At 40.0% G+C, this 27,979-nt stretch overlaps 1 protein-coding gene across 5 annotated transcripts in view; it reads left to right on the top strand.

Annotated features, from left to right (window-relative positions):
- Dip2c (Dip2 acetate--CoA ligase C) overlaps positions 1-27,979 on the top strand; it is a 384,823-nt gene that overhangs the window by 185,123 nt on the left and 171,721 nt on the right. For 2 of the 5 annotated variants that reach the window (XM_087590741.1, NM_001107360.2), the window contains 2 exon segments: positions 24,891-24,962; positions 26,452-26,619. In XM_087590741.1, the coding sequence (XP_087446867.1) occupies positions 24,891-24,962; positions 26,452-26,619 (240 nt within the window). 5 annotated transcript variants of the gene reach the window in all.

The following is a 27,979-nucleotide window of genomic DNA, read 5'->3' as shown; positions in this document are numbered from 1 at the left end:
TATATGTATGGGCCACATGTGGGGCAGGCTCTGAATGGGTGTTCCTTCAGCCTCTGGTCTAAACTTTGCCTCTCAAGGCACTTTTCAGATACACTGCTCTACCTCAAATTGGGCAAATAAGATGCTGTCTGATGACTTTTTTTTTTTTTGCTTTTGTGTTGCTCAGAATCTACTGGTCTAATAAATTAATATAGTCCAAAAGTTTTTACCTAACAGTTGCAAGCTGTTAGGTCAGACACAATGCTACTAAATGATAGACACAGCTCAAGAAACTTTGGCAGATTTGTAACATTACCAACTCTCCTAGTTAATCAGCCTTTAGCATATGTGTGTTTTTTCTGTGGTAACTTCGTTTACATATTTGAGACCATTGTTTGCACTAAAATACAAAAGCTTTTATCCAATTTATCCTTGCTTTTAAGCAGTTCTATTCTACTTTAAGATTCCAGACATCACTGAGCTTTGACAGCACGGTGATTTTACTGCAATGTATTTCCAAGCCTGCCTGGTACAATTGTATGGCAGGGCACAGGGTTTCTGTGATCTAGTTCAAAGAACCGAAAGTTAAGAACTTCAGGTTAAATGGGATATTTACAAAGGTAGAAATTTAAATGAGATTAGTGATTTTTTTTTAAGAATATAAAACCAAACCAACCCTTGTGAGACTCCAGAACACAGTGAGCAGGTTAAGATCTAAATCTGACTTAGTTTTTATGCACAAACTCCAGTTTATTTTCCTTTGAATTATTGGTTGTAACATTGAGATCACTGTGACTTGTATAGTTGTTGAATGAAGCCATAGCTGTAATTATGGTTGAGTGTAGCACCTAGAACCAAGGTAAGAGGTCAATAAGGTTTGCTATTGTTAATGTTTTAAAGATTCCCATAAGAACACAATTGCTGGGCTGGAGAGATGATTCAGTGGTTAAGAACACTGATTGCTCTTCCAGAGGTCCCGAGTTCAAACCCTAACAACCACATGGTGGTTCACAACCATCTTAATGGGATCTGATGGTCTCTTCTAGTGGGTCTGAAGACAACTACAGTATACTTATATGTAATAAATAAATCTTTAAAAAACCCATGAATGCTACATACGTGTCCATCTACAAGATGTCACTGAATGTTAAACAGGTAACTCGGTTTTCAGTTGGTTGGATTTATTTACAGGGCTTTTTAGAGCTAAACTAACTGGTTACCATTTGTGCTTGAAGCTATTGAATAAGAAAACTGGGCCCCAGGAAGGTAGTGGACTTCAAATGTTTCCTCTCTAGACACTTTGGGGTAAAGAACAGGAAAATGCCGTAGTAGAACAGAAGGATCTACTTGACTGTGCCTCTGACAGGGCTGTAAACTTGCAGGAAGTGAACTTGTCTTAGTTCTCTCTGTTCTTACATGATTTCTAATCTTAAGAGTAAAATTGTGAAGTTTATAGACTGTCCTCTCAGGTGCCAAGTACTGTATTTAATTGTCCTTTATAGAACCTTCTATTAAAGAGCCATCATCCTTACTCCTATTAGACTTTGTCTTACACCCTAGTATACTGACTGGGAAGAGACAATGCAAGTTAACTCAGTGACATCTTATGACAGATAATGGTCACCAAGAAGCACATTGGATCTTCCTCACAATGCACTATCTATGTTTCTCCCACCCCTACCTTTCGTGTACAGTACCCTTACCCAGGAAGAGACTGATGCAAGGAGTCTGTCAGGAACCCTGAGTTAAGGAGCCCATAACAACCACCTCAGGATTTCCAATAGCTCTTGCCACTATTCAGTGATGTGCATCTGGTTGGTGCAAAGTTAATGGCAGTGACATTCCAATTTCACTTACAAGAAGCCTACTCGTGTGTATACCATCTTCACTAAGTTCATTCCTATCAACTATGACCCATTTATGAAAGTAACAATATCCTCTCCAAAATATCAGGCTACTAGATTAGGAGGAGAAGGTGATGGAGAACTGGGGGACTCAGGGGCTTAATGGTTGATGAAGGCTCAATGAACAGTCCTTTTTTGAGCTTCCACACAGTTAATGAAGAAATAGGTGGGTCTGGGCCTTTCATTCTGAATGTGTTTATTCAGTTGCCCTTCTTCCACTCACGTGGTAGGTAGCCCAGGTTTCTGAGTCTGAAATGAAGTCACACTTGCAAATTTGAATACATGGAGTCACTGAGCCATCCACCAAGTATGAAGCAGGCTCTGTTTGGTTTGCACCTGTAGGGCCAGCTCTTGTCCATAATTTGCATTGTGAGTAAATACTTACCTGCTATTTGCTTGTTAGGAACTGCTGCAGTGTGTGAGGAGCTCATGGAAACCCCTCAATGAATCCTGGTAGCTTCAAGTACATATTGTTGATTTTGGACTCAGTCCAAATTTCATGAATATCACTTTTTTCACCTATAAGACAAAAATCTCATCATCTAACTCCAGTGCTATTAGTGTGTATGGAAAAGCTTGGCTGCTGGAAAGTGCTCAAAATCTCCAGTTTCTTCTTCATATCCATTAGGCGAAGCATGATATGTGGGTGCAACTAAAATGTTACTGAGCCAACAATGCACATCCTCACTCCTAGTTTTATGATAAAACACAGTGTCCTTTCCAAGAAACACCATGGGTTGGCCTTTGTTCTACTTTAGTTTTTACAGTGCCTCCTTCAGTGAGCTAGCTCGGCCTATTGAAGTATGGATATCAGGATTTCTGGGAAGGAGAGGTTGAAAGCAGAGAACTTATTTATTCTACCAAGGGTGCTCAGACCAACAAAGAACATGAAGCCATCTCAGTCACAGTGCTCTTTGGTATCTGTCCCAGTGAGACAACACTTGACCTTGAGTGTGGGACACTTGGATCCAAACATGATGCTGAAGTAGGATGGTTTTGAGTGGAATATGGGGCAAGGCTTATGTCTTCAGTCAGTAGTCTTCCTCCCTCCAGCTCAACCATTGCCCTTTTTTTTCTTTTCCAAGATGGCACTTGTAGAATAAAGTTGTGCAGTCTCATGAATTAATAAATCCCAAATACCTGTGTATTTCACCTATCTTGGGCCCTCTATAATTGATTGCAAAGTATGTAGAATAGATGTGAATGGCTCTAAACCCCTGGAAATTGGGACCACCAGACACCAAGCACCTGAGACATTACTTCTGAACATTGCCTAAAGCAAATGGAATTATCAAGTGTAATCTCATTATACACCACATGTGGCTGTCAGACACTCACTTGTCTGACCACTAAGTACATGGAGGGTGAGCCCTGTACTGGGCCCTCAGCTGACTTCTGTGAGTAGCCTCTTCTGTACAGAGCTTGAAGGCTCATAGGAAATCAAAGAGCATATACAAACAGTAACATCACAGCAATGGTGCTCATTAATTGGGTGAATATTCTGTGCCAGATGATATGTTAAATAGCTCCCTGTTAGGTGAGTGCTACAGCTTGTGGTCACTAATTCTGAGAGAAAAGAAGAAAAGTGCCAGAACAAAAGACACACAGTGCAAGCAGGTGGAGGGATACTACTAGGCCCCAGCTTGTGGCTGCTGAGAGGTGGTGCAAGAGTTAAGCAAGGTTTGGCTGCAGCAGCAGTGAGGACTGTGTGTAGTCTGAGGTGGTTTGTGGACTCTGGGGAAAGAGTGGAATCTGTTGTAAACAATGGATGTTCTCAGAAGAGGTGACAGTGTAGAGGAATGGCACAGGGTGATTGAGGGCAGGGAGTGAGTTTGTGTGGTTGGCAGGAAGGGTCCCCTTGAGGGGAAGGTGCTGAAAGGGGCTGGGATTGGAGTGCTGGATTGGGTGAGTTGACTGGATGTTGTGTGGTGAGTAGAGAGAATGTCACACCATGGGAAGTCAGGAGGAGCAAGGTAATACTGGAGTCTGGGCTTCCAGGCTTCAAACAGTTAACCTTCCACAGGTTAACCTGGTAGAATGAATGGAATATACCTCTTTTAAAGTGAGAGTTCAGTGGTAGAATGCTTGCTCAACATATGGAAAGCTTTGGATATAAACCCCAGCACCACTGTAAGAAGGAAAGAATAAAAAGGAAGTAAAATGTTGCTTCATTATTTAAACTTACATCATCACATTTATGTCAGAAAGCATTGGCTTTTATGGAAACTGGGGCTTTGATTCATTGGTTTTCTCCAACCAAGTGCACATGGAACAGCACCAGTGGTCATTGGCACTAATATCAGCTACTTAGGAAAGAAAATGAATTTATTCTGCCTCTTCTTTGGGAATGGCAGGATGGGAGGAAAGAATTGATGTCTTAAATGTCGTGTTGAGAGTTGTAGTGTCATAATAGAAAGTTGCTTGAGATCCCGCACTCATTGATTGTTAACCATGATTCTGGAGTGCCGTGAGAGTGTGTGGAAGGAAGTGGTAGTGCCAGTGTTGCTGATCCTGTGGTGTGCATGCACTCAGATGCTTTGGGTTCACCCCTTCCCCTGGATGAAGCTGGGCTCTGTCAGCCTCCCACATTCTCTTGATTGAGATCAATACAGGTTGTCTCCGAGTTTCAATCTTAAAATTTCAAGCACAAAGCTCTTTTAAGAATAAGTTTTAGCATTTATCTATTGTGTGTTCATACATACCACAGTACATGTGTGGAAGTCAGAGGGTAGTCTGAGGTCACTTCCTTCCTAAAATGTGGGTCCTGGAGATAGAATTCAGATTGAAAGGTTTGGCAGCAAGTGACTTTACTGTGCGTAATTTCACTGGCCTACATTAAATTTCTTTATAGTTGTTTGGGTAACTTTATGGACATTATCAGTTTAGCATCTCATTTAAGTTTTGTTAGTCTAAGTGAACAAAAAGCTTTGTGTCTCTGACTTAGGTCTACCATGGTATGATGGTGGTTTCTGAAATTTATTTGTTCAAGGTTTTATTTGCAGAACAGAAGGTGGAAGCTGGATAAGAGCTCTACACTCTAGGATTCTGTATACTTTGTATTAAAACAAATGTGTATGTACTATAATATTTCTTAAGAGGGAACGGGTTTTTTTCTTTTTTTAATATCTGAAGATTTTAAAAGTTCTTGAGGGAGTACAAAGTGTTCCCTCTGGAGATGTTCATGGAGACAGTTCTGACAAGAGGTCACAGTGCTATAATCACATATGTTTCTAATTGCATGTGGATATGACACTGCAGCTGGTGGGAAGCTTGTTTGATGAGAGGGATTCAAGAATCATATGTAGCTCACTCACTTTTGTTCCTAAGAGAGACCTTTGCATGGGGGCAGGGAGCCCAAGGTAGTGCATTTCATCTTTGCATGCAGTCACAGCTTCTCTTGCCTAGGAGCCATAGCTTGCCCTCATGGTTCTGACTTCTTGGTACATGTAACTATATGGAAGAACAGAAGATCCCCCTTGGTATGAAACAGAAAGAACACTGGTGATGTAAGCTTTCCCGAGAGAGTTGGCTTTGAACTCTATAGGACTGGTATGCCTGAGGTAGTTAAGGTTTGAGGGTATTTCATGTATCAGAGGCAGGATACTTATAGAAGGAGGTAGCCAGGTACCTCTTGGGCTAAGGACTAACTTAATGTTGCACTCAGCCCTGAAACACAGATATGTAAACATATGCTCATATTTAGATGGCTCCCCATTGGCACTTTCCTTCCATGAGAACTAGGTAATTCTTCTGTGGCATAGTAGCACATTATTGATCATCTGGGTCAAATTTAATCATAAATTTACATTGTGAACCTGCCTGACAGTGGCCATTGTTAGTGGATCCAGAAGATAGAAGCTGCTGTGCTCTGGATTGTAGGCACATGTCAGACGAGCTTCTGGGTCCTTGTGGATGATGAAATCTGCTAGGTCCCATCCTTAGGACGGCATCATTATGATTTTTCAAGGCATACCTGTAGAGGGCACATCAGCATCCTGTACTCTGCTAGTGTTCAGATAAATGTCCAAGAAGGAAATAGAGGAACTAAGCTTTTTATCACAGTTAAATACCTGGCATGAAACGAAGGGAAGAGGAGTCAGTCTCGGTGTATATTTTCAGAAGTATCAGCCATACAGGAGAGTCATAGTTGAACAGAGCAATTCACATCATGGCGGCATGAAAGCAAAGAAATGGTGAAATAGGAAGAGGCCAGCCAAAGGTGTAGGCCCAAAGACCCATTTTCAGTTACCCACTTCTTCCAAACAGGCCCTGCTTCTGAGCTTCCTCCATACCCAAATAATGCCTTCATATCCATCAAGAGAGTAACCATCTCATTGGATCCCAGCCCTGTGGTTGAATTGTCTCTGGAAGCACTGTCATAGACATAGCTTACTGTGTTTTACTGGTCTCCCAGTGGTGTATTGACAATCAAGACTCACTACCACGGGGTGACACTTAGATATTCCCATGGGAGGCTTGTGATTATAGGAAAGGACATGCCCCAACTGGAAGGGTATAGTTCTGGAATGTGGACTTGGGGCTGTCTCGATGTAGATGAGTATCCCTGTGACATGACTCTCACAGCACCTACATTGTTTCTCTTCCCTGACTGACTCTGCTGATGCCGAAGGCGCCTGAGGTCCCTGTCTACCACGGCCTCAGAGATTATGTACTTGTCAGTGAATGTTCCTGAGTTTTCTACAACTTTCTAGTGACTTCCTTTTGAGCATACAGGACCATATGATTACCATTTCATCCTATTTTCAAAGATCTTTCCTTTGGAACCCATGACTTCATAAAATAGACACAGTAAATTAAGCCATTCTTGCTTTTTATTACCTCTACTACTGACTCTTTAATATTTTTAGAGTCAAGCACAAAGAACTCATTAAAATAGTTTCATTTTCATATGAAATAAATTTTTATATTTAAAAAATTTAGAATAGTTCAGATTTTAAAAACCGTGTGTGGAGGTGTGTATCTATAATCTTGGCACTTAGAGATGGAGTCAGGAGGATTAGGAGTTGAAGGACATTCTCAGCTACATGGGGAGTTGAGGTTTAAAATGTACAGGCTATGTGATATGTTTTCACAAACCCTCCCAACCAGAATGTAACTCAGAATAGTTTCAGATTTAGAGAAAAGTTGTAAAATCATTGAGATTATGGTCCTCCTTCATATTCAATTTTCCCCATTACTCAAATTTTATGTTTGTATGTATGTCTGTTATGAGAAGTCAAAATTGATGTTATTAACTGCAAATTATATGTATTTAGATTTTCTTGATTTTTTCTCCCGATAGCTCTTTTCAACCCAGGGTCTTACATAACACTGCTTTTTTTAGACTGCTCTGAGTTGTGACAATTTCTCAGACTATGTATGCTTGATTCCCATGGTAGTCCAAAGAAGACATCAGATTTACTTAACTAGAGTTTATGGATTGTTGTGAGCTACCATGTGGGTGCTGGGAGCTGAACCTGGGTCCTCTGAAAGAACAGGATTTGTTATAGGCTGACTCATCTCTTCAGCTCCTTCTCAATCTTCTAAATTTTGCTTTGATGACTTGATGGTTTTGAGAACATAGTGTTTTCTCAATAGAAATCTATGAGTATTTTACTCATGGTCAGACTGATATTCTAGATTCTGGGGAGGAAGGCCATGGAAGCCAAGTGACCTTTTCATTACATCAAGGATGTATCTGTCAACACATTAAATAAGCAAGGAAGTTGACCCTCCCCACTACATTTGCTGGGCTTCTTCATTTAACTTGCCTTTCATGATGACTCTGTTTCATAAAATTAAAAGTTCTTTATCTTAGGAGATAGCTCTTAAACCCCAAATGGATAGCTACCCAACCAATTGGCCGACATATCCACAAAAATTTTAATGTAAACATTTGTAGGAATATTATTTAGAAATGCCCCAGATTAACTTGACATATTCTTCAATGAGTGAATGGAGACCAGAACTGCAGCCCCCGTGTAACACAGTACTGTTGAAATATGCGAAGGAAAGAGCTCTCTAACAGCACAGTTGCAGGGGTGAAAGACGCCGCTGTGAGAAGACTGCGTATGCTGTGTAGTTCTGACGCTCTGGAAAGGGTGAAATAAGGGACTATAAATAGATCAGTATGCTTCCATTCTTAAAAATGGTCTTTCCTATGACTTGTACGTATTGCAGTATGATCCTCAGGCCTGGCTATACATGAGAAAAGCTGTTGAGGGTAAACATAGAAGGGACAGAAACTGTCAAAACGAGGCAAATTAGTGGTGGTTTTGTATATGCAACTTGTCTTCAGGAACAAGTTAGCATTACCTTCAGAGTTAAAATTAAAGTTCCTAATTATCTTATTCTCAAAAATCATCTCTTTCGTTTTAAAATCTATGTATATGTATGTCTGTGTGTTTATGCTGTGTTTGAGAGATTGTGAGTGAGGAGGGAGAGCAAGCTGGCTCACAGAGGGTCCCCTTGAGCTGGTTGTGAGACAGTTAATGTAGGTTCTGGTAATCTAATTTGAGTCATCCGAGAGAGCAGCAAGCACTCTTAATCATTTAGCTACCTTTTGGCCCCAAATTATCTTTTTAAAAATCATGGATAATTATGACCTATTGAGTTTTTACTGCTTGTGAGTTTTTATTATTTGTTTTTGAGATGTTTTCATGTAACCCAAGTCTCCAACATACTGTGTAGTAAAGATGACCTTGACCATCTAAACCTCCTGCTTCTGCCAACAAAAAAATAGGCACTCTGCCTAGTTTGTATTGTGCTGGGGATTGAAAAATACTGCTCTTGCTGTTTTAATAGAACATTTCCCGTCAAGAATGGTGGACACTGCCTTGTTGGGAAAGGAGAACATAGAGCCTGAGACCTTTTGAGGTGAACCTGGTTCTGAGACCCTTGGTGATTTGATTACAGAGGCACAAAGTGCCTTGAACATTGGTTTCCTGTGAGGAAGATTAACAATACTGGAGTGGCATGTTGTCTCGTAAGCACATGTAGGATGCAACAAGTGGGAGCCAGAGTCTTGAAGAGTGTTTTAGGTGGGTATTGCTGGTTAACTGTATTAACGTCAGTCTTCATTCATGCCTTCTGTGTTTATTACTTATTATTCATTGAAGAGTTCTACTGTTAACCTCATGGGGTGTTCTTTGTAAGGTACTAGTGGTACTTGCACTTCCAGAATGGGTTGGTTGGAGAGACTAAATAAGCTTATACATTTAAGTCGTTGTCTAGTGACAGCTGTGTGGGTGTGATTTGTATCACCACCTGCTTCATAGTTCTGGGTGTAAGAAAAATCCTGATAGCATGATGAAAACATCTTTTCTTACCAATGCTAAAGCAAGTACATCCCTTGTTCTGATGTGATTTTTGTTTATGTACATTATTAAATAGAAAAACATTGAATCGAGCTCTTTCAGGGAAAGGGTGACTCCATTATAGCTGAGAACCCTGAATTGGTAATCGGGTTATTTACCATTTGAACGGCTCTTATCCATCTACTAGTTATGTGGCATCCTCCTTTCTAATTCAGGTGGCTATAGGAGATAAATGTTCTGATGCTTACTGTTACTGTAACAAAGAAATCTTGAGGTCTGTGTTGGGGGGTACATGCATGTGTATGTGCATGTGTACCTGCCTGCCTGCCCGCCCACTCACACACGTCTACATGCAAATGCTGTGTGTGGTAGAGATTGAACTCACGGCCTGTCCATGTGGATGGCAGTAGCCATGACTAGTTCCCTCCATCCCCTGACACTCCTACAGTCAGCTTACAGATGACAGGAGTAGGGTGGAACTGGCCTGTGTGATGAGATTGACGTACTTATTGGAGTGTATAGGTGTGTTCACATAGCTTTGCCACCTGAATGTTTATTTTTTCCAAAATGGAGCTCCATTTAGGGCCAGGCTGTTCCATTCCCCTCCCACCTCATCCTCTAGGACTGATGAGTTTTTCTGAGGGCGAATTGAGGCTCTAGGGAAGACATTCATCAGCTACCAGACAATCACAGCAAAATTGAAGCTCCATGTCCTCACCCACAACTGTTTTCCCATGTCCTCTCTGCTTGACTTCCTGCATTGCTCATCTCCCTGTTCTGACCCTCCAGTGTCTTCCGCAGGAAGGCCTTTAACAGGCGCTTTCCTCTTCTGCACTTTATTTCCCTTCCTTGTTATCACAGCTAACAATGTTGGGATAACCCAGTATATCTTGACTTTTTCTTTTAAGCAAAAGTTATTCTATTTAGAGTGCTATACATAGAGATATGACAGAGAAATATATAAAAATATTAAGCTTGGTTTGTACGTCATGGTTCAGCCTTTAGTATCAGTATGCTCTTGAACTTCTTGAATTATTTCATAGAATCCTTCAAAAGTGTGCTTCGAATTAGTATGTGTGCTCATATGCTCATGTATCTGAGTGCTTTCTAGGTCTTGGGGAGGTGAATGTGCTCACTGAGGGGTAGGCTGTCTCTTTGCATCCCTTGCTTCCATTTCCAGGTATATTTACTTTGATGGTGTGCCAAGGACCAGCCTCAGCTTAGAGAAAGGGTTCTGAGGGAAGGAGTGTTTGAAAGTGACAAAAAAAAAAAGACTTGAAGTCAATCATGGGGTACAAGCTGACGGCCTGTGTTCTGCTCGAGGCAGCACTCCTCCTCCTCCTCCTCTTCTTCTTTTCTTTTTAAGATTTATTTATTTAAAGTATAGACACTGTAGCTGTCTGCAGACACACCAGAAGAGGGCATCAGATCCCATTACAGATGGTTGTGAGCCACCATGTGGTTGCTGGGAATTGAACTCTGGACTTCTGGAAGAGCACTCAGTGCTCTTAATCGCTAAGCTATCTCTCCAGCCCCGAGGCAGAACTCTTTTGTTGGAAAAAAATATTCTAAAAACTCTCTAGATAGCTCACCTCTTGTACACCAAAATCCCAGTCTTTTATTTACTTATTAATTCAGTTGTTCAGCCCAGTTTCCACTTGGATTATTGCACAAATCAGCATCCCTGACCACAGCCTCCTCCTGATTTTTAGAAAAAAAAAAAAAAAAACCAAAAAAACAAAAAAAACAGTAAGTACATTCTTTTTTCTTAACATTGCAAATGAATTCAGAGATCTGCCTGCCTTTGTAAGACCAGACAATATGCTAGTTGTGTGGGATCTCACCCTGAGATTGCCATTTCTATCATACCTGGGCCTAACCTCACTCTATCCCAGGCAAACTTGGACATCAGGAATCTGCCTGCCTTTGTAAGCAAAAACAATAAACTTAGCTGGGTGGGATCTTGCCCTTTGGTGACCATTCCCCAAATCTCTGTTAGTATCTTTCTCACCAGCTGGCTCATAGTGCAACTGCCTCTGTTCCTTTAGGACCTTGAAGCTCCTTATACAATTCACATTGCATCCTTATATTTTGCATAGTTGAGATAGGATATATTTTTGACCTCGGGTTTTTCAGAGTTCTTATTCACAGCCTTACAGGCTGTCCTGAAAGTCTCAGCACTTACCATTTTGCTGAGATACTAGACAGCCTTGCCTTCCAGACTCAGCTATCTTTGATTATCATGGTGTCATTAACATTGGCAGGGAGAATATTTCCTGAGGGAGGAACATAAAGTTATATAAAATTTATGCAGTCAGACCTCACCCAGCAATCATCACCACTCCTGGAGACCCACACGCTGTTGGCTTTGTTCTGGGGCAGGGAACCACATCACACTGTCCCTTCCTGGCCAAGCAGAACTCAGCAATGGTATAGTATAGCCAATAGGCTGTGTGGTTGCTTTGTTTTTCTTTTTCATATCTTAACACACTATGGTTCCCAATACACAGTAATTATGGGACAGAGTTAGTAAAGTATTTTAGGGGGTTAAAGTGAGTTTAATTTTTTTCACTGTATTTTTTTTAATGAAGTTCTTGGCTCCTAGATATTACAGCTCAACTCTAGAAGTGCTCTGATCATGTCATAGTGTTTCCTTATGAGGAAGAATTGTCAAAGTTTGTTGCCTGAGAGAATCTTAGCCTGTTTATATACTTTCCAAGACACATTTATAAATTACCAAGAGGTTAATAGGAAATGGTGATAAAGAGTATATGTTATTTTGGGTTGAAAAATATTCATACCTCTGTTTACAAATGTCTATACGTGCACATCTTTTTGACTCCATGGTCTTGTTTGTTAGCCAGTGAGCTCCGGGACCCACCTCTCCATATACCCACTCTTCCCTCAAGGCTGGAGTTACAGTCCTGCACCACTGCACCTTGCTTTATATGAGAGCTTGTGAGACTTAAAGTGATCCTGAGCTTGTGTGGCAGACACTTTACTGACTGAGCCATCTCCCTAGCATTTTATTCGCTTGATGTTTTTTTTTTCCCTCCACCACTCCATTGTGCATAAGCTTTAGTTAGTAGCTCTCATTTTCAGATGTCGGTAATCTCCCCTCCTTGATGAGAGGAGGGGAGAGATGGATGGTAGCCTTCCACAGCTGCCTGCTCATCTTTAAAATCTGTGCTTTGTAGCAATACTTCCCTTTCCATTGCTCTTCCCTGGTTTTCTTTTAAAATCTACATTTTGTAAAATCAACTTTGAGTGAACAGTGTGTTTTTATTATGTTTATTTACAAAGCATTTAGTTACCTCATTAGACTGTATCTGCAACTCTGGAATGGAATGTGTGTTGCACATAGTGCCAATATGTGGTTTGAAGATGATTTCTGCCAGTTAGTAATTTGACTTTCTTCCCCTCCCCTCCAGTCCTTGCTCATACTAGGAAAATGTTCTGTCACTGAGCTTCATCCCCATCTTTGGTGTTACTGTCCTAATGATGCAGTTTGTAGGAAATATTTCCAAGTGTTTCAAGTCCTTATGTTCAGTTCATTTAGTTTCTTCTCTTTTTAAATAGCTTATGCTTTTCCTGCAGTGGACATTATTTACCTACTCCCAAGTTGAGGTAATATTTAATGTGTATTTTCTTTAAAAGTTTATTATTAAAATAATACATACACACACACACACACACACACACACACACACACGCGCGCGCGCGCACACACACACACACACACACACACACACACACACACACACAAAAGCCAGAAGAGGATATCAGATCACTTGGAGCTAGAGTTACAGGTCGTTGTAAGTGGCCCAATGTCAGTATTTGGGACTAAACTTCAGTCCTCTGAGAGAGCCGTGTACATACTTAACTGCCTAGTGTTCTCTCCAGCCTCAAAGGAAATGTTTCTTTCTGTACCTGAGGATACAGGTACTTCATGAATGCTGGTCAATTCTACCTGTGAGCCAAACCCTTCTACTAGCCTGTATTTTGTCTAAATAGTTGTGTTTCTTACTTAGGCCTGGCATCTATTTTAGTGTTGTATAAGGCATGGATCTTTTTCCTTTTTATATATTTTCCAGTTACCCTTGTCAAAAATAAATCAACTATATTAGTATAGGTCTACTCCTAGATTCTCTGCTTTTTCATCTGTTTCTTTGCTGATACCGTATTGTTTTGATTTTTATAGCTTTATAGTAAATATTAAATCATGCATTGTGTGCCCATACCAAATTTACTACATTGTGTGCGCTCTGTGGCCAGGGATGGTCTTTAGTTTCCTTGCTTCTTCCTATAACTTTTACAATTAGCTAGTCTGTATCTCTCAGAAGTCCCCCTGGGCTTTTTATTGGATATATATTTAAAGTTGTAGACAAATTTAGAGAAATTTGGCATTTTTATTATGTTGTCTTATCTTTGTACATAGTTATGCTAATTTATGTAGATCTGACTTGCATCAGCTTTTTATTCTCACAGATGTATATATCTTGTAACTAGTTTGCACGTCTTCGATATGTAGGTGCCTTGTTCTTCCTATTGTAAAGTGAATGATATTATTTGTACTTAATTTTTTTTCATTTATATGTATATGTGTGTGTGTGTGTCTGAGTGTATGCCACTTGTGTGCAAATGCCCATGAGGCCAGAAGATCTTCTGGAATTGGAGTTTTAAAATGGGCCTGTGTTATGGGTGTTGGGAAGTGAACCTGAGTCCTGTGAAACTGTGGCAAGTGCCCTTTAATAGCTGAGCTTTCTCTCTCTCAGTGATAATGATTTTAGTTGTGTTTCTAAATAATTCCTAGCATATTGAAATTTGACTTTACTTTTGTGTGCCTTGACCTTGCTAAGCTCAGTGATTAGATCTAGACATTAATATTGCCAAGTCCCTTAGGATATCTTATGTAGGGTTTAGGTATTACTGATATTTATTTTTCCAATTAAAAATTTTTTGATATTATCTCATTCTTCTCATTCTTGGCTTTAGTGTGGTTCATGGTTTGATTGTCTTGTTTTTCATATGTCAACCTTTATTACTACATACTGATTGGTTGCATATGACATTTTCTTTTGTATTTTTGTTCAATTGAGAATATCTTTTTCTTTGTGAACCATAGTCGGTAGTATAGCTCATTCAAGTCTCATTTTACATTTTGATCAAAATGAGACCTTGTAACCAGGTTTGTTCAAGTATGTCCATAACTTCAGCACTGAAGAAGCCAAGTGAGTAAGAGGTTTGAAACTAGTTAAGGCTACATAGTACATTTGGTTTAAGAGAAAGCATAATATTAAATTTATGCAGATCTATGTCCTGCATTAGCTTCATAATATTTTTAATTCTCTGCCCTGACCAGCAAACGATAAATGAATTATCAAGCAGATGGTTGGTGTAGAGCTTTACCAGTGATTAAAAGCAATTTAACACACGAGGAGTAGAATATAAGCACAGGGGTCTTGTTTATTTATTTTTTTATTTTCTGATACTAATACCTGAAATGGTGCCTGACATGTAATAATTTGCTAAGTATTTTAGGGTTTTTTGCTTGAGATTTGTGTTAAATGCCATTGAAATGTTGATATGAATCCCCTCACTTCTCTGAAATGGTTCTTTATACAAATGACTTGGCAATATTACCACATGTTGAAAGCTTTATTAGTACTCTGATTTAGACTTTGACCTGTAATCTTTGTTCTGGTTTTAAAAGAAAGTCTCCAACCTGTTCTGTAAAGTATCTTACATTTTCCTATGAGCACTCACAGTTGTGTGTGCTCATTCAAGTATCATTTTAACCAGTGAGTAGGATTAAAATTCACAGCGGGTTATGGTGGTGCCATTTTTTTTCTTTAATGAGAAAACGTGGTTTGAATACATGTTGTTTAAAGTACAAATGTGTTCACATATACAGTAGACATTTTTAATTAAGCAGCATCAAATTAGAGGCCAGGTTACAGCCATTGTTTGCATTCCTTACCCTGACATTTACAGATAGTATCCACAGTGCTCTGTTCAGATGTGCACTCTTACTGTTTGAGTTTCTGGATTGTAATGAACTTTTGTATTTACCAGTGTTAGCCTATTTCTTCCTGTTGTCAGGGTGATGAAGATTTTTGATAAACTCTGCAATCTTCCTCTTTTTCTATGTGATTAGATGACAAAGCAATTTGGTTACAGGAGTTATTAGTGTCAGAGCCCATGTCCTTGAAGCCCTGAGAAACAGCTATCAATAAACCAGTTAGACTAATTCATAGTGAAAAGCAGAAAGGGTGGTTTTAGAGTTTTATTCAGTATGCCACACTGGAAAGGAGGACTGTGATTCCATGGCCTTCTAAATTCTTAAAAATTACAGACATTGTTAGATTTTTAAATTCTTCTTAATACATTTTTAATTAAAATATATCACTTCTCTTCCCTTTCTTTCCTCCAGTCCCTCCCATGTTGTGTGTGTGTCTTACACACAAATATATAAATATGACTTGCTGTATCCATTTTTGTTATATGTATATAATTTCAGGGCTGATGATTTTGTATTGGATAACCAATTAGTGGGTAATCCTTAGAGGCTAATACTCCCTTTCTCAGTGGTTATTGGTTGTATCTACGTCTTTGTCTAGGAACTGGACACCATGAGATCTTACCCCTTTTGATGTGGTCGGTCACTGTCAGATCTTGTTTAGGCAGACGTTTCTAGGAAACAGCGTCTCGCAGCTGACTTCCTGGTACTCTGGCTCTTACTGTGAAAAAGGTCTTTCCCTTTCCTTGACACCTTTGTTGAAAGTGGAGCACGACCTGCCTTTCTTAAGTATATCTTTGAGTAAAAATTGGAGTTTTAGACATTAAAAAAAGAGAAAATGTCACAAAATACATACAAAAGGATAAACACACAGAATAGTAAGCGTATAAGTGGTCTTAAACCGGATTGGCTAAAGTAAAATACTCACTACAGTTAGTGTATGTTTCCCTTCTTCCATAATATATTCCCTGTTGTGTTGTGTTACGAAAGTATCGATTGGGGCCGGGTTCCCCATGATCTGTTGATCTCTGTCTGCATTGTGTCCAGTTGTGGTTTTCCACAATGGTCTCCATTTACTGTAAGGAAAAGCTTCTTTAATGAGGGGCGAGAGCTACACTTGTCTGTGGGTATGAGGATACGTATTAGAATTTAGTTAGAAACTAGGCTGGGCTAGTGGTAGTAGTAGGTTCCCTTTGGGATAAAAAGATTTAGCAAAAAGTCTGAGAAGTGATGGATTTAGTTATTTTTATTTTTTATATATAAGTGTTTTACTTATACGTATGTCTGTATACCAGGTATGTTCTTGGTGCCCATAGAAGTCAGAAGAGACTTCTGATATGAGCCATTATGTGAATGCTGAGATCCCAACTAACAAGTACTCTTAACCACTGAGCCATCTCTCTAACCCTATAGATTTTTTTAGATTAAAGAGAGTATATCCAAACCTCTGTCAATATTAAAAAGCAATATTTATGAGGGTTTTGAGCAAGTTACTGCAGCAGTTTTTATGAAATAATCACTTAAAAACCTTCTGGACTGACTAGCCAAGTGGCCACTGGATGTCTCATGGGCCTTGTTTGAAGCCCCTCTTGTTCAGGACTGGGGCATTGGTCAGGTGGATAAAGGGTCGCTTTGTAAACATGGCATCCTGCCTATAATACTAGGACTAAGAAGGTGATTATGAGAGTCTCAGAGCAAGCTGCCTAGCTAGACTACCTGAATCTGAAAGCTGTAGATATATAAGGGCAAAAACTACTGAGGAAGATGACACTGTCAATCTCTGACCTCCGCATATGCATACTTACACAGACAAACATATACACACAAACACTTAGATGCACATATATAGGTCAGAGACACAAATACATACTCATACACTCATACACAGTGTACAGATCATACATGTAAATGTACACTCATGTACACATGCACAGATTATACATGCAAACACAAAAACTCATACACACATGTACAGACAAGACTTACACACATACACACTCCTAAAGAGCAATAGAAAATGAATAAAAGAGCCCCTCTTGTTCTAACTTCTTCAGGATCCTTAAGCTAAACGTTAGTACTGCCTGGTGCAGCAATAGTGCAAGTTAGTACAAACTCAGACCACCATTCTGTAACTCCACCAGCCCTAATGGTATTTGGAAATCGCTTTACTGGAATTCTTACCTTAGGATCTGTAGGGATTTGGTGCAGAATTACTTCCTAGTCATAAGAAGCTTGTCTTCAAGTCTCCCACCTAGTAATGGAACTTGTGCAGACTTTTCCCTTTCACAGCACTTGTCCCTTTACTCAAAGTGGAACACAAGCTGTCCCTTAAGTTCCTCTTATAACTGGCGTTTTAGACATACTGAAGAGAAATGTCCCAGGACACCTACAAAAGGATAATCATAAAGAGTATAAACCATAGGTGGTTTTGGACCTGTCTGGCTAAGGTAAAACACACCCAGTAGCATATTTAAAATGTTTCCTTTCTGCGTCTGTCTAAGTGCTAGGGAGAACATTCTCTTAGTTCACTTACATACACAGAAGTCTCATGTCCTGTTCATCTGTAGTGATTGTGCATGTTTTTCCTTCCCTCTTGGGTGAGCTTTGGTACTTTTCTCCTTTTAACACAGGTGTTAATGTCCTTTGTTACCTTTAATGTACCTGTTTCTCATTGGGAATATGGTGTGAGTGTAAGAATTCAGTGATAAATAGAACGGTTTGGGTGAAAGTAAAGGGAAGATGTGGTAGATTGTGACTTGTTATGACCAGTAACCAAGGAGACAGTAGGGTAGGCTCTTGTGACCTTCTAAAGGGGTCATTGTCACAGCAGTGAGAGGTCTGGGTAGTCCCCATGTTTATATTCCTGTTCTTGAAAAATATCTCTCTGGCTGATAAGTGGAGATGCTTGGGGAAGCCTACAGGTGCTAATTTGTAAACTGGGTAAATGTCACATTTCCATTCTTTTGAAAGTGTTCTATTTGTCTGAGTGGGGATGTATGGGAAAGCCTACAATTGCTAGACCTGTAGAAAGTACAGGACAAGGTGAACAATAAGTAACACCCAGGGATGGTAGCAGCACCAAAGAAATACAGGACTCTAAGCTTCTTCACAATTCCTAGTATTCAGGTAGCTTTTCTTTGTACTTTATACCCTGAAGGGACTGGTCTAGTACCAATATAATTGTGTAGGTCCCTTTATGCTTAGCACTTACTAGTGTACCTGGCACATATTCTCCTACTTTATTGTAAGGTTGGTCGTAAGTTAGAATACGACATAGCTAGTTGAACTATTTGTTGAAAAAAGTATGTGTGTGTTTATGATGTCTCTGTATATGTGCCTGTTTGTGTGTGTGTGTGTGTGTGTGTGTGTGTGTGAGTGCAAGTGCACACATGTACTGAGGCAAACAGTGGGTTGGAATGCAGTCTCAGGTGTGGGTCCTAGACTTCTGCTTTGTTTATCATGTTCTGTATCATTTACTATTACTTCTACAGGGCAGATTAGTCTCCTGTAAGCTTCTGGGAGTACCTGTGTCTTACATTACGTGGGAGTACTGATTAAAAGGGTTGATCTTGTAGCTGGGTGTTTGTGACTTCTGAGGATCCAAACTCAGATTCCTATGCTTACCTGAAAAATACTTCAAACTTTGAGCCATCTCTGTGGCAAAACTTTGAGGTTTTGCATATTACTATTTCCAAAGCTGATGGGAAGTTAACATGCATCACCTCTGTCTTGTTAGTGAGAACCAAGAAACGCTACGTGGTCTACCCAGTGGCTTAGGTTGAGTGTGGTTGCTTTGGGTGAGACGAGGTCCCAGGCAGGTGGATAATGATGGAAAAGTTGTCATCAATTCTAGTTTCTGGAGAAAAGCTTATAGAGCTAAGGACTCTAATTGTACAAGAGGGTTGGAGCCTTTATGCCTCTAAAGCTGTATAAAGTAGTTGATTAAAGAGGGGAGCCTTAGGAAGGCTTCTGACAACCATAAAATTCCAAACATGGAAATGATGTCTTTGTTACATAAAGCATTCGTTCCAGCATTAAATAATAAAATAAACTCCCAACACCAAGAATGGAAATGATCACTGTTAAACTTGTCTGTTTACTCAGAACTAATCCTAGCCCTGAAAGTAGCTCAGTTGTACACATTTTATCCTGGAGAACCAAGGGGCTCGTGAAGATTTCATGTCTAGAGCCAGGCAGCAATTAGGCTGCTTCTGCACCAATTTCATGGGGTCAAAGTTTGCAAACTTGCTTTGTGGCCACAATGACACTGTCCTTTTGGTCACTGTAACTTTTGTAGTTATGAGGCTGTTACTTTTCTGACTTATTTTTTTTTTTGAAACACTAGTCTACAAAATAAGAGAATTCTCTTTGTGGGGAGAGAAATTGTCTTTTCTCAGAGCTTTGTTCAACCTTACATGTTTTTTGTTTGTATTTTTGTCTGTGAATTTGGGATTTATTTACCTTATATTTACCTTATATTTTTGTAGTACTGGCCTTGGATATGCTAGGCAAGCACTTTATCATTTAGATTTATTCCCAGGCTTTGCTTCACTTTTTTATTTTGAGACTTTACTGTGTGCGTATCCTGGGCTGGGTTTAACTTATTCTCCTGATTTGGCTCCCTGGGTTGTTAAAGTTCCAAGCCTGCACACCAAGCCCAGCTGAATCTTTATTTAAAAAAACAAAAACAGAATAAAACAACAAACAAACAAGAAAAAAACCCCAATTCACAGTGCTTGAATCTCAAGTGTTGGGGAACATACAAATAACAAGGAATCTTGTTCTTGAAATGGAATTTTCAAGACATCACTTGTCCTGGAACTCACTCTGTAGACCAGACAAGCCTCAAACTCAGATCTGCCCGTTTCTGCCTCTCAAGTGTTGGAATTAAAGGCATGGGCCACCATTGCAAGAAATCACTTCTAATTTATCCTTGCTGAGGTTAAAATTTATGCACTAACTTCTTTCCTATTTTATTTGTAAATAAATTAGTATCTTGGGAATTGAAACATAACAGTATGCTACTTGGAAGTTTCTGTGGAAAACAAACAAGAATTCTATACTTTAAGGCTCAATATGAGGAATCACATTTTAAAAAATGATTTATTTTATGTGCATTGGTGTTTTGCCTCCATGTATGTCTGTGAGGGGGTCAGGTCCCTTGGAACTGGAGTTACACTGTTGTGAGCTGCCTTGTGGATGCTGGGAATTGAACCCAGGTCCTCTGGAAGAACAGTCAGTGCTCTTAACATCTGAGCCATTTCTTCAGCACAAGGAACCACTTTTTGAAGGAGGAAACCTCTTTAGATATACACTTAGAACCAGTGAAATTTTTTTTATCACCTAAGAAGCTTTTATGGATTGGAGTTGACTTTCAAAATAGCCTTGAATGATACTGCTTTAGTTTGCAAATTAAAGGAATGTTAGTTAATCTGGTCTAAATCATGGGATGGTTTGCTTTGTAATGAGACATAGAAAATGAAGCCTTACTTAGCAATATGAGTTAAATATTTGCTTCCTTGTTCTTATAACATTTTTCTGCCTTGGATTTATGTGGCTTCATCTTGAAGACTGTACATGTAGCACAGATCCACTATGAGAAGGAGAGAAAGGGGTCAGTGAATGGGTTATGTTTAGCCTGAACTGATATAAAATGGAAAACTACATGTACTTGCAAGAGAGTCTTCTGTTTCTCCAATGGCACTAGAGCGTTGGCAGTGGTTAAGTCCTCAACAGAAGCCAGATCTCTACAGATAATCTGTAGCTATTTGTCTGTATCTTCATTAGTACAACAATCATTGGTTTCAGAAAACTACAAGACACAGAAAGCTCAGCTGCAAAGTTTGTTGTAAATTTGCAGGGGAAGTTGATCATAATCTGCTGGACTTCTGGCTACCAGATGCTTAAGTAGTTCTGGATTTAGAATATAGCAGTGGTATTTTTAGCCTCAATGCTTTGAGGCCACAGCTGAGTCCAGTCTCAGTGCTACAGATAGTGGCATTTTGGGCAGGGAGGGGGGAAACTACAAGTTGATCTGTTGTGTGGCATACTTTAATGGCAAAGTCAGTATGGATTTTCCCCTCTGCCCTCTGCCCTTTGCCCCACACATTCACCAGTTAACAGCCCCCACCCCATGTCTGTGTGTAATTTTCTGTGCTGCTACCAGTTCTAGCTCTGTCAGATAGACACGGGTGTTTCTCACCATCTCTTACTTGTGTGAAAAATTGATCAACTCGTAGTCCTTGAGTGGGAGAATACTGAGGTCAAGACTGAGTTCTGTAAGATAAGGAATCTTTCACAAAACTTAACACTCTGGATCTGAGGATCAGCCACATGTAAATATGTTACACAAGTGAAGCATAGACAAGTGCATCGGTCCAAGGTCCTGTGGAAACTGGATGGTCATCATTTATACCCGGAGCCTGCAAGTGCCATCCTCCTTGGATAAGGATTGGGAGGAGTCTAACAGGAAACTGTTTGCAGGGTTGTTCTCCAGAAATGAGAATGGACAGACATTCAGAGGTCTAGTAAAAAATTCACTAGCACAGTCAGGAATGCCAGTATCTCTTCTGGGGACAGTTTCTACCCCAGCTTTGGCCAGAGCACGGCAATACTAGGCATGATTATTAAAGAAGTAAACATTGGTGTTGATGTTTTTCCCTATATCCAAAGTCTGAATAGAGAATTATAAATAGTATTTGTGATTTAGTTTCCCCTTCTAAAATGAGTTGTTGTTAGGAATAAAAGAGATCATTTAGGATATTTGGGACACAGTATTTCAAGACTATCTTTAAAGAGCCACCTAATGTACAGACGTGGCTTTGCAAGTAACATAGTGCCCCAGATAATGGAACAGGTTGTCAGTCACTGAAGCCTGTTTTAAGTATACAGACCAAAGAACTTCTTTTGTCTTTGGTGACCATTTGCTGACCCTTGTGTGGCTACTGTGAGGTACAGGTGGACATCATTCTGGATTGTCTTCTTTTACTCCCGGGGTTTTGAGGTGGTGGTTACCTTGAATTCATCAATATCCTGATTAGGGAAGAGTGTGTGTGTGTGTGTGTGTGTGTGTGTGTGTGTGTGTGTGTGTGTGTGTAAGAGAGAGAGAGAGAGAGAGAGTGTGTGTGTGTGTGTGTGTGTGAGAGAGAGAGAGAGAGAGAGAGAGAGAGAGTGTGTGAGTGTGTGTGTGAGAGAGAGTGAGTCTAGGAGAGAATTCAGGACTGGGAGAAAAATGTCCTTAGATCTATCTTATTAGCCTTAAAGCAGGGACTTTGGAACCTCACTAAATAACACCAATTCTGAAGTAGGACAGTGTTCAAAGTTCATTTCCTTTGAAGTTGGCCTAAAGCAAAAATCAAAGAAGAATCTCTCTGGTTGTTAAGTGTTTAGTTGAGAAATTAATGAAATTCTGGGCGTAATCAACTGGAGGAATGACTCTGGGTTTACCAGGACTTAGAATTTTGATAGTAGGAGTCAAAGCAGCTCCTTAGTTTGGACATGGTCTTTAGCTAGAAAAGTGCAAATATGGCATCTTGCCTGAGACTCAAATGAGGCTCTCTTCACTGCGGCTTTCCACATGTAGCCCTATTTGCCCTTCTTATTCCTTCTCATGTTCTTATGGGCCTGCCTTCCCCTTTACTTGAGCAGGCTGTGGATTGGGTTTTGTCTCAGGCACAGGCGAGATGGATTATGCAGCATTACGATGAACATGAAAACTAGCTTCTTCAGTTGGACTGTTACACTTAAAGAATGGTTACTGTTAGTAAAAGCTGTTGCTTACTGGTCAAGCTTACCATGGCCCATGTGAAGACAGGCTGTAAAGCAGTGCTTCTGCGGTGCTCTTCATAAGCCGTGTTGGGTATTACTCAAGAATCTATGTATATGCGGTTGCTTCTGCTTTACTTTCTAGGAACTGAAGGCCCTGCGTTTCCTGTGAGGAGGAATGAGGTGCCTCTACCACAATAGGTGCCAGGGCCCAACCCATTCCTTTTTCCTGTCAGAAATGTTGAGGTGTGCTCCTCTGGTACTGGTCCTCGTCTCTTGATCTCAAGTCACAGAACTGGACACTAGAGATTTTTTGTTTACAAACCTTTTTATTTTTTCAAAGCCATACGTTTCTTTACACCTTGTAGTAATATATAGGCATAAGCAACTGTGAAGGGGGCAAAAGTTAATTTCACAGCCAGCCTATAATCCATTACTTCATTCCCTTGTATTCCTGATCAATTACAAAACATATCCCATAGTACACCAACATACCTATAGTTGTGATGGTGGGAAAAGGTGGGATTTAGGGGAATTTTTTTTTAACGTTAATGCAATAGCCTCCGTGATATACAGCTAGCTGATGGTCGAGGTTGCAAAGTATAGTCAGATATGCTAGCTTAGTCTCTGTGTAATATTTATACAAATCCCTTCTTTCATCATGATGAAATAAAATACACTTAACATAAAACCACTTAGCAATTGGGAAGGGAATGTGTATTCTGTATCTCCATACTGCTTTATGGCTCACATTTTAATTGTTTTTTAACCTAAACAAAGGTGTGTCAAACGAGCTTTGAATACTAGAATTGACCTTCAAACCTTACGTTCATTTGGTCATAGTCAAGCACGTATCTTTAGAATAAGCTAATTTACCAACGTCCATACCTACTACTAATTATTCCTTGGTTTTTTTTTTTTTCATGGAAGCTCAAATCTTTTCTCTCTTTGAAGAGGTAGGTGAGAATGCAAGACACCCTCAAGAAATTAAAGGGCAATATCAGTTTTCTACCCCTCCCCCCAGTTCAAGGACAAAGTCTGTGATGTATATATGTATGTGTGTGTATGTGTTTGTGTGTATGTGTGTGTATGCACATGCATGTGCCCATGTGTGTATTTTTTCTTTTAAAAACAAAGGGCAAAAATAGCATTGTGTTTTGGAGCTTACAATTAGGAAATACAATTACATGTAAATGTTATTTTGGTTGTATCTTTACTGACCTAAATCTTAGGGAAAGGTCTAACTTCCTTTGGCTTTATGTATGAATCTTTGGCTTTAACCTTTGAATTTGTATTTAAACAGTTTAAATAAATTAAATTTATTTAAATTTATTATTTAAATAAATCTCTGTGGGTCCCTTGTTCTTTCACTTGGTTTTATCTAGTGCTTCCTTTGGTCTTGGTCATTTCTTTTCAGATATACCCTAGCAGTTTAAAGTCCTTATGACTTACATGCCTGATTAGGAAGGAAAAAAAAATCTCATTACTGGGAGGCAATGCCTGTCTATAATGGTGTTGCTAGCTTCCCAGGCCAGACAGTTGTGCAATCCATTGTTGATTAAGTTGATGAGAGCTCCTGAAGATTGAACAGGCTTCCTGCGCCTGCAAATGTGGAGAAATATTTGCACAGATCTAATTTTGGACCCTCAGGGTAGAAACGCAGCCTGAAGGTCAGAGAAGAACACGTATTGAGAAAATGACTTTTTTATACATTATATACTATAATTTTTTGAGGGTAAAGGAAAATTGACAGTAAATGATATACAGTGGTTCTGTTATAAATCTCTCATTATAAAGCAAATAAAAGATAGTTACAAGTATTAGTATATTTTGTCATACTCCATTAAATGACTAACTTTATCCATTGAAACTATTCTGAATGCTTTCTTTTTTTCTGTTCTCTTTCAGGTGACATTACACAAAAGGGATATGAAAAGAAGAGGTCAAAATTAATTGGAGCCTACCTTCCCCAGCCTCCAAGTACGTAAACCTTCAATAGCATTAGCTGTCTAGTTTAAGAGGTAATAGCCACGTTTGAAAGAGGCTTTCTCTCATTCTGGAATCTGCCTAAAGAATGCACATTTGACATCTGCATTCCACACCACCTTCTTTGTATAATTACTCATAGATTTTGTAAAAGTTGAAGGCATACGTGACTTTACTATAATCATACCTAATACAATTTAATATATATTTTATCTGTAGGTAGAGAGCAATAATATATTGATTTCTTTGAAACACTATAATCATAAAATAGGAGCATTTGTGGTTTAAATGATTTTTTGACTTGGTGAGTTAATTATTGCTGTGGATTATGATCTAAATTAATAGAAGGTTCGATATAACTAGAAAATGCTGTGATAGCCTGACACGGGAGTATGGTTATAAAGGTTTGGTGTTTTTAGTGGTGCCAGTGAAATATGCATACTGGTACATGTGGAGTACAATGTCCACCTCCTGCCACTATTGTTACACTTGAGGCTTTGGAGAATTCCTGCACTTGAGCTGGATTGTACAGATTTTAAGAAAATGGAGATACACTGCCATTCCAGTGTGGATTCCTGGGTTAGCTCACTTCGTGTGGAGGGAAATAACCGTGAGGTTTTGCTAGGCTCAAGGGGAAGGAACATGAGCAATGTCTATCCTCAAGTAGCACACATACTAACGGTGAGAACTGAAAATGCAGTCTCTGTGGATGAAAGAAAAGCTGCAAAGCTTAAACTGCATGCGCACACATCCCATTTCTGTTCTCCAGGCTGTGATACCCCAGTATTACAGAATTGACTTGGCATTAAAACAACAACAACAACAACACCAACAACAACAACAACAACAACACCACCACCACCACCACCACCAAATCTCTGTGGCAACTGAACCTGCTATCAAGAGTCTGCTGTGCTTGTAGTTCTGCGATTTTGATGTTTGCTTGTATCTTTTTATGTGATTTTTAAGGAAGATGATGGAAAAGTGGTCCTGAGTGTGTTAGGGATTACTGTCCTGTGGTCTGGCTTGTGAAGGAAAGAAGCATGGTTTTATTTGGAAGAAGAAAGAGTAAATAGGCTGGTAAAAGGCTTAAGGGAAAGTGTTGGCGAAGGTATTTCTTCACCATTGTCTCCCTGTGCTGTGATTGTCATAAAGGCTTGGTCACTCGCTGGTGTCTATGGTTGTCTGCCCTGTCTTTGAGAAAGGCTGTTTGGTCAATTGGGATCTTTGCTGATGATGTTGGATGTTGATTTGTTTGCCATACCAACCCCAAGTGAAGCTAGGGCAGTTACTGGCTTACCTGGGATATTTCTGACGCCTTTCATTGGTCTGGGACTTGCTGGGGGAGAGGGTGTCTGCACCTATTGGAGCCCTTGGTGGTCTGTGCTCTTTCTGCATGGGGTCGGCAGCTCTGCTCAGCGCTGTAACAAATTTAAAAAAAACTAAAGTCTGAATTAATTAGTTTTTTTTCAACTTGTTACAGCAGCGAATGGAGCTGCCGTGGTTCGGTGTAGACTGCAGCCCGGTGAAGGCGTTCCGAGGAGACCTTTCCGCTCTGCCCACATCGGGGTGTGCGACATCCGAGAAGCTGCAGCCCGGGAGCGGGCGGCCAGTGCAGCGGGGAACCGGCCTCTGTTTTACTTTCGTTTCGGTGAGCCCTGCATTCCTGAGAGAGACCAGCCCGGTGGGCAAAGGATACCTTTGGAAGTCTTTTCCCCCAAGTATAGGGCTGACACTGAAGGAGATAGAGGTTAGGTTCCCAAAGACCTTGGTCCTTAAGCTCAGAATTTGCGCGCATAAATGGTGATTGTCCTAGAATCAGGGTCCTTTCTACATTTCCTGTTAACTTACAGTGTTCTATCTGTAATTCTTGGTCAGCTGACGCCTCCAGTGTGGAGAACTTAGAAAGGGATGCATGTCCAGTGAAAAGAATTTACCCCTTAACATTGTTGCACTGTTGTCTTAAAGCCAGATATTCTAGGAAGAGAATGAGTAATTCTATTTTGATCGTGAGATGTGATAAAAGGAAGGACATTGAGACATGCTTGCTTTCTTACTCCTATAACCAAGGATTAAGATGTTAGGTTTCTTTCTTTCTTTTTTTATGTCATTGGATTTATTTATAAAATCTTGCTGATTAAATAAAAATAAGGCAGTTAAAGGTGGATACATATTAACATCACCAATATTTGACTGAATAATACACATAATTTGCTATTCTGGCAGAACTGAGGATTCGTTGCAAAGTCATTTTCTTTTTTTAAATTAGAAAATGATTTATTATTTTACCTTTTTTCCCTATCTTTATTAAATTGGGTATTTCTTATTTACATTGCAAATGTTATTCCTTTTCCCCGTTTCCAAGCCAACATCCTCCTAACCCATCCCTCTCCCCTTCTATATGGGTGTTCCCCTCCCCATCCTCCCCCATTACCGCCCTCCCCACAAGAATCCCATTCACTGGGGGTCCAGCCTTGGCAGGACCAAGGGCTTCCCCTTCCACTGGTGCTCTTACTAGGCTAGTCATTGCTACCTATGCAGCTGGAGCCCAGGGTCAGTCCATGTATAGTCTTTGGGTATTGGCTTAGTCCCTGGAAGCTCTGATTGGTTGGCATTGTTGTTCATATGGGGTCTCAAGCCCCTTCTGCTCTTTCAGTCCTTTCTCTGATTCCTTCAACGGGGGTCCTATTCTCAGTTCAGTGGTTTGCTGCTGGCGTTCGCCTCTGTATTTGCTGTATTCTGGCTGTGTCTCTCAGGAGCGATCTACATCCGGCTCCTCTCAGCCTGCACTTCTTTGCTTCATCCATCTTATCTAGTTTGGTGGCTGTATATGTATGGGTCACATGTGGGGCAGGCTCTGAATGGGCATTTCTTCAGCCTCTGTTCTAAACTTTGCCTGCCTATTCCCTGCCAAGGGCATTCTTGTTCCCTCTTTAAAGAAGGAGTGAACCATCCCCATTTTCCTCATCCTTCTTGAGTTTCACCTGTTCTGTGCATCTAGGGTAATTCGA

Source organism: Rattus norvegicus, chromosome 17 (assembly GCF_021556685.1).
Source record: "Rattus norvegicus strain SHRSP/BbbUtx chromosome 17, alternate assembly SHRSP_T2T, whole genome shotgun sequence".
Lineage (NCBI taxonomy): Eukaryota > Metazoa > Chordata > Mammalia > Rodentia > Muridae > Rattus > Rattus norvegicus.
Note: the sequence above shows the minus strand (reverse complement) of the source record. Positions and strands in the feature narration are given on the sequence as shown.